The 7079-nt window shown below is 43.3% G+C and overlaps 1 protein-coding gene across 6 annotated transcripts in view; it reads right to left on the bottom strand.

Annotated features, from left to right (window-relative positions):
- The window catches only part of NCKAP1 (NCK associated protein 1), a 94585-nt gene extending 92913 nt beyond the window's left edge, over nucleotides 1-1672 (bottom strand). For 2 of the 6 annotated variants that reach the window (XR_011528468.1, XM_070580387.1), the window contains exon 1: nucleotides 1438-1571. Coding sequence is in view for 4 of the 6 variants with exons in the window: in XM_070580387.1 (XP_070436488.1) it covers nucleotides 1438-1545 (108 nt within the window). In the remaining 2 variants the exon portion in view is untranslated. Of the gene's footprint in view, nucleotides 1-1437 lie in introns of all 6 variants that reach the window. The other 4 variants (XM_070580386.1, XM_070580385.1, XR_011528467.1 and 1 more) reach the window with 3 other exon arrangements.
- Nucleotides 1673-7079: the final 5407 nt, after the last annotated feature.

The raw sequence follows: 7079 nt of genomic DNA on the forward strand, positions 1-7079 counted from the left end.
TTCCCAGTCTACATAAATGTATAACCAGGGCTCTTTGGTAAATGCAGAAGGCTTCTTTTTAACGACAGCGATCTCCTGACACAGAAAATACAACCAACTGAACAGGCATGTTGCAGTTACTCTCCAAATTGCACAGCATCCAGGTGAGCAACCGTGAGCACAGCTATCCTTATGCAAAATTTATCACTATTAAGCCAGGAGAGTTTTCTCTTTTATAATTAGTGTCTAGATCAAATTGTTTAGTTTATACTTGAACCCCGTGATATGATTTTCAAAAAGATATTCTTTCTTCGGCAGCCCTAATTTACAATCACCATAATTCTATTATGATGATTAAACTAAAAGGAAATAGTCACGATATATTAAAAAGCCAACAAGAATAATTATGAAGACATGACATCAAATACACATTGGAAACTCTAAGGATCTAGACTGTACCCCAAAATTCTCTCTTTAATTTTCTCTTATCAAATTCTTTAAAACTTACTAACCTCGTCTTAAAGGAAAAAGGATTTTGTTTTCTCCTACGATAAATTAATATAATATTTGTTCTATCTATCTTCACCGCAACTCAGCCTTCCATTCCTTAATCTGCTCAAGCCATGCGAAGACTTTCAATGGGCCTATTAGCTACAGCTACTCAAATTCTCAGCATATGCTATAAATCGGCAGTAATAGCAACATATTTACAGTTTTCATTTTGTGCCAACACCGAACTTTAAGAAACGGTGTCTTGGTACTATCAGACAGGGTTGGAAAAACCAAGATGAGGAGGAGTAAAGAGGGAAGGGAGAGAAGGTTGTTATTCCTGTTCTAGTGACTCACAACCCTGAAGTATTTCAGAAGAAAATTGGTTCCACCCTCACTTCCCCCTCCTCTCCACCTTCAATACGAAATAATCCCAAATCGTCCACACGCCCTCAAACGGCTTTTATTTAGCAATCAATCTAAAATAAAGGGGCAAAGCGCAGGGGCGCGGGGCGCATCCTGATGAGGCATTCCCTGCCCACATTCCCACACTTACACACCAAAACATCGAGAAAAAACTGCTCCCATCTCCGCCACACTGCTACCATTCAAACCCCAGTTACGGAACCCCCAAGTTTTCCTCCAGCCCCCCAGCCCCGCGTCCCGTTGACCCCGCTCCGGGCCGGGGCGGCAGCGCCCCCCACCCGGAGCCGGGCCGGGCAGCGTTCGGGCGCTGGGAGCCGGGAAATGGCTTCTCTCCGCCCCCGGCCGGCCCGCGAGCCCCCGGGGAGGCGCCCGGGACTCCGCATTAGGCCGCGGCGCATCGCGGCGCCCCCGGGCCGGGCCTGCGGCGGCGAGGCCGGGATTCCAGCCCCGGCGCCGCCCGCCGCCCCGCCGCGGCCTCCCCTGCCCTCCGGCCCTCCTCGGCCCGCCCGCCGCCCCGCCGCGGCCTCGCCGGCCCGCGCGCACCTTCTTGATGTTGTAGAGGCGGGTGAGCATGCCGACGCCCCGGTCGTTGAGGATGGTGAGCTTCTCCGCCAGCTTCTGCTGACTGGGCTGCAGCACGGAGCGCGACATGGTGGAGGTGGAGGTGGTGGTGGTGGTGGTGGTGGTGGTGGTGGAGGTGGTGGTGCCGCCGCCGCCGGCCGCCTCGCGCGCAGTCCCCGGCCCGCGGCCTCCGCAGCAGCCCCTCTCGGGCCTCCTCCCCTCCGCCCGCGACCTCCGCCTCAGGGGCGCGCGCCCATGGCCCTGGCGCCCCAATCCCGCGCCAGTGACAGAGCGAGCCGCGGCCGACGCCTCGGGGGTCCCTGCCCCCGCAGCAGCCTGCGCCCCGGCAGCCTCCTGCCTTCCGCCCGCCGCCCTTCCGTCCCCGCCGCCGGCGCTCCCCGCCCCAGCCCCCACCGAGCCGCCTTCCCGGGCTCCTCCACTAGGTGTGGCGGCGGCGGCGGCGGCTCCGGCGGCTGAGAACGAGGCCGCTTCCCGCAGCCCCGGACGAGCGCTCGGTCACCTGATCGGCCGCGCCGGCGCCCCCGCGAGGCCGGACGGGGAACTGCGCCGGGGGGGCCTCGCCCTCCCCCTCCCCGCCGGCCTGGCCGCCGCCGCTCGGGACCCAGCATGGGCCCCAGACCCGGCCCGGCCCACCGCTGCGCCGGATCCCAGCATGGGAGGCCTAAACCGGGATCGAGAGGGCCCACGGTTCCACGTTGTCCCACTTCGCCCCACACCCCTCTCCTTCAAGTTCCCAAAAGTTGCCTTTGCGCCCCACCTCCCTAAGGAAACCGGCAGAAGTCCGGAGTCGGGGGCGGGGGTGGGGGGGGGGGGGTTTCAGGCGAGTTTCGCCGAAGAGTGGGCTGGTGGCTCCAAGCTCTTTTCCCTCCCACTGCTTGACAGACGCTTCCCGCAGAACACAGCAGATGTTGTGCTCTGCGAGGCGGGCCTCGCCTCTGCCGTCCTCCCCATCCCATCCGTATCCCCCCCGCCTCGAGGCAGTGCCTGAGAGAGGAGGTCGGAAGTGAGGGCAGTTCGAGTTCCTGAGATAATCAGAATCCGGAATTTGTCGACGAGGAGCACCCATCCGGAGAAGACGCTAACAGAGAGGCCCTGGCATGTGGAAGGCAAAAAATAAGATGTTTGTTCAATGAATGAAGGAACGCCCCCATTTTTTTCTGGCCTCCACCCTAAATCCCACCCCTTCTTGGAAACATTGTACTTTTATATCTCATTGTTTCTTTCCTGATCAATTTCTTCCCAGCCACACGCCAAGGCTACTCCCTCTGGTCAAATACATTAGACATGGTTCCAAAAGTTAACAAATCAAGGACTTATGTAATTGACTAGGGTGAGGAATTCTAGCCAAGAGGATTCAAGCCGCTTTAATATTTTTGGCCTTAGTTTCCTTCGATGTGTTAATCTTATTATATTACGTTCAGTAATTTTAAGTGAATGACAAAATGTTCTGCCACTTTTAATAAAAGACATTGTAAGAGTAAACTATCATTGGATTGATCAAAACACTTTATGAAAAGGAAATTGTGATGAATAGCTTTTAAAACATTTTTCTTAAAGCTAGTAAATGTACTATTCCTACTACGGAAATCTTCATTTTAATGTCCCAACAAGAGAAAGGGAGTTAACTGAATAGGTTTGATTAAGGGGCAATACAAAGCGCCCTACATCCACCAGGAAGTCTATCATACCTGACGTTGTGCTTCAAATTCTATACATAGAAAGAACTTCATTACGTTGAATGAAGGCTTTGTACCTAGAGTCCTTTGTTTGTTTTAATATAAACACCTCAGAGAGCTCACCTATTGAGCTATTATTGGTTAATAATACCTTGGGGGATTTAATTTATCTGTTTACTTTCCAACCGATAGTTAAAATTTTAATTTAGGGGAGGCAAGTGTCTGGAGCCTGACAAAGTGAGAGCAGACCTGGGAAAAGGAAGGCTACCTGGGGGGTTCGGGGCAGTAAGACAGGAAAACTGAAAGGTGTTGATTGTTGGGGGGAAATGTGTTCTTTTAGGGAACCACAAATAAATTTAACTGGAGACAGAATTGCAGAGTCCTACCAATGAAAGTTTATATCATTTTCTAGTTTTTCAAAAATGCTCTATAGAGAGAACAAGAAAATGGCGCCGTATCATAATTTGAACACAACTATTACTCCTCAAAAAAAGTCACTACCATGTTTCCATACGAACTTTAACACTTGTAGCTGCTTATAACGCAGAGAGTACTCAATAGAGGGAGAACTCTGTAGATATTAGCCTCATTCAATTTTTATTATAACTAATTTTTAGACATTATTGGCCCTAGACTGAATAGAATATGGCTATTTGAGTAAAAGAGATTAGGTCTAGATGAAGTATTTACAATTCTTGCATTTCTCTACATTTTGCATCAAAAAGCATTTTGTTGTTAAGATCCAACCCTTTCAAAGTTTGCCTATATGTGTAGTATAAAGTATTCTGTCAGTGCTAAAGTAATAATCACATATTTTGCCATGCATGTATGATTTTATGGCAGTTGTAATTAGTATATGTCATTTTATATTTCCTTTCAGTTTTTCAGCCTTTGAAAATATGCCATGCCGTATGAATCAGCCTATAAAGTTACTATGAAAAATTGCTCCTGTTGTGGATTTTTTTTCCCTGCTGTAGTTTTCTGAAAATGCATAAAGTTTTTTAAATGATTAGGAAACTAAGTTTTAAAAAGCATGATTGAAGATTTTATTTCCCTCATCATACAAAGCATAGTCTTCACACTTCCTTTGGAACTAAAGATTTTCAAATAGTTTCACTTCAGTTAAGAGATTTCTGCTGTTTGTCCCAGAACATATTCAGAGATCATTAAAATTATTATAAGCCTTTAAAGAGATGTAGAAAGTAAATAATAGCTTCATATTTGTAGTAAGTTTAAAAATTAACCAATAAAGTTAACTAGTATAGACCAGTATGCCAAAAAAGTGTGAATTTTACTGTATATAAATTATATCTCAATAAATTGACTTTAAAAAGTTATATATCTATGTTTGAAAAATTATTTTTATTAAGTATAATGGTACCCACTCTAAGGAAAGTAAGCATTTGAAAATCCAAATGGAAAATATTTAAAGTGAAGTGAGGTTAGCTTTATAGAAGAATTTATAATAGAATTACACTTTGTGGCACCCAAATATATTTTACAATGATTCGATTATAAACTTCTACTCATAAAATTTCAGAAACAAATCTACGGTACACAGCTTTTATATATGTATTATAAAACATTCAATCATTTATAGTAACAATCCTGGATGGATTTAAACAATACTTTTCAATTTTATGTAATACGTTAAACAATCAAATACTTAAAATATAAACTACTGTTGTTCTAGGAGGAGATATGAACCTGTATAAGATATAGATTTGGATTTCCTTGAAGTCACATCCTTGGGAGAATAGAAATATACGTAAGGAAGTCTAACATAGGGCAGACGGAGATACAGGGCTACAGGGGAAGACCTAGAAAGAACACTTTCAACCTGAAGTTTCTAAGAGACCTTTTGGAATACCTTTCCTTTGAGCTTTGAATGAGGAGGTCTTGGACTTATAAACTTGTAGAAAATGACATTCTAAGCAGAAGGTTCAACTTTGGTAAATGCAAAATAGTAGGAAAGTGCAGGAAATAATAGGAATATTCATTACATGCATGAAAGAAACAATGGGAAATAAAGCCAGAAAGAAAAGTGGAACAGAAAATATGTAGGCTTATGAATGCCAAGGCAGGAAAAAAATTCAACGCAGAAGAAGAAATATAGAAAAAAATGGGAGAACAAAAGATGATTTTTAGAACTCGAGGATAATAAAGATAATTTGAAACACTTGCTGACTGTGACAAACGTTATTGATTATCCTTCAATATCTATTGTTTCTTTCCCACTTAAAGACTACATCTCCCAGCCTCCCTTGCGGCCTAGTGTAGCCATATGACTAATGTTCTAGCCAATAGGATGTATAATTTCAAGAATCTTCCTTAAGAGATTGCTGCTGCTCTCCTTTTGCCAATTTTTCCCCACTTATTTCATTCTGCCACATGAACCAAGGATGCAGTGACCAGTATCTTGGACAATGAAGACAATGGTCATTCACTAAGGATGGCAGAACACAGAAATGGAAGGTTTATGTGGGCTTCTTACCATATCAACCCTGGCCTGTCTAGATCTGGATTTTGTGTGAAAGAGAAACTTTTATTTAAGCTTCTTTTATTTAATTAATTAATTAATTTATTTATTTAATTTATTATTGCTCAGAGCTAAACCTGATCCTAAATAATAACAGTTTTTGTGGCCAACATTGTAATAGCTCTACTAGAAATCAAATAAGGAATAATAGTTAAATTTAACATTTGTGTTTTTGCACTATGTGTCAGGTGCTACTATTTGAGTTACATTCTCATCTACCTGTCTCAACAACCATTTGAGATATTATTATCTTCATTTTAGAGGTGAGGAAACTGAAATGCAGACAGGTTTTTTAAATTGCTGAAGATCACACCCATAGAAAGTGGTAAAGCTGGCATGTATGGGATCCTTTATCAGTCTGACTCCAAAGTTCATGCATACTCTTAATTACTGTGATGTCTGAAGACCAGCTAGATGGCATAAATTTGTTAGGCACCCAGTGGACATGATTCTGTAGTTTCTTCTAGTGTCCCTTAACTCTGCCTAAACCTTCATAAATAGTCCTTCATCAAACTTTCTTCAATTAGCAGCTGGACTATGCCATATTTTCCCCTGACTGAGATACCAGCTCCTTTAGATGGCTTTCTTTAGCTTTTCTTTCCCTAGAAACTAGGATGAGAATTATTTCTGTAATACATTTTGCCAATCATAAAGAATATTTCAGTGTACTTTTTAAATCACTTAGCTGACTCAGCCTTCTGTTGCTTTCCTACTTAAGACAAGAAGAGAGAAAAATTGATAAAAGGCATCTTCTTGGGTTCTTAGGATAAAGCCCTTAGATTATGATGTCTCCTGTCAAAGGTAATGTTCCACTTATTCTTGAAAACAAGTGCAACATTTTTCCTCCCATCAGATTTCAAACCAGGTACTCTCGGCTATTTATGACTAGAAATGTGTGACCAAATTTCTCTTAAAAACAGCCTGGGAATAGTGTAGTAGACATATATTCTTTTTGTCAGTCCTCCATCCCTTCCTTTGGGAAACTGCTACATTCTGACAAAATTGAGTGCAGAAAGGGAAAAGTGGGTCAAGCTGTGGGAAGGGTCAGGCATATGTAAATAAGAAATTAATGGAGTTTTGCAAGGAATTGTGATTTTTTTAAAATTGTTTTAAAGACTGCATGTAGTTAGACCATATGTAAACAGAGGAACCAACTTTGGGTGAAGAAACAGGGCGACAGAAGATTTCACTTTTGTTTAACTGTGGCCATAGAAAGAATAGACAATAACCTAAACACTAAATCAGTACTTTAAGTTCTGTTCTCCTACAAACAAAGGCCCCTAGGAATGAAAATTTACTGCACTAAAAATGATTAAGAAAGAGAATAAGGAAAAGACAGAGCAACAATATCCCAGTATCTGTAGTAAATGACATAAGGAGTTAAGATT

Source organism: Equus przewalskii, chromosome 17, assembly GCF_037783145.1.
Source record: "Equus przewalskii isolate Varuska chromosome 17, EquPr2, whole genome shotgun sequence".
In the NCBI taxonomy this organism is placed as follows: Eukaryota; Metazoa; Chordata; class Mammalia; order Perissodactyla; family Equidae; genus Equus; species Equus przewalskii.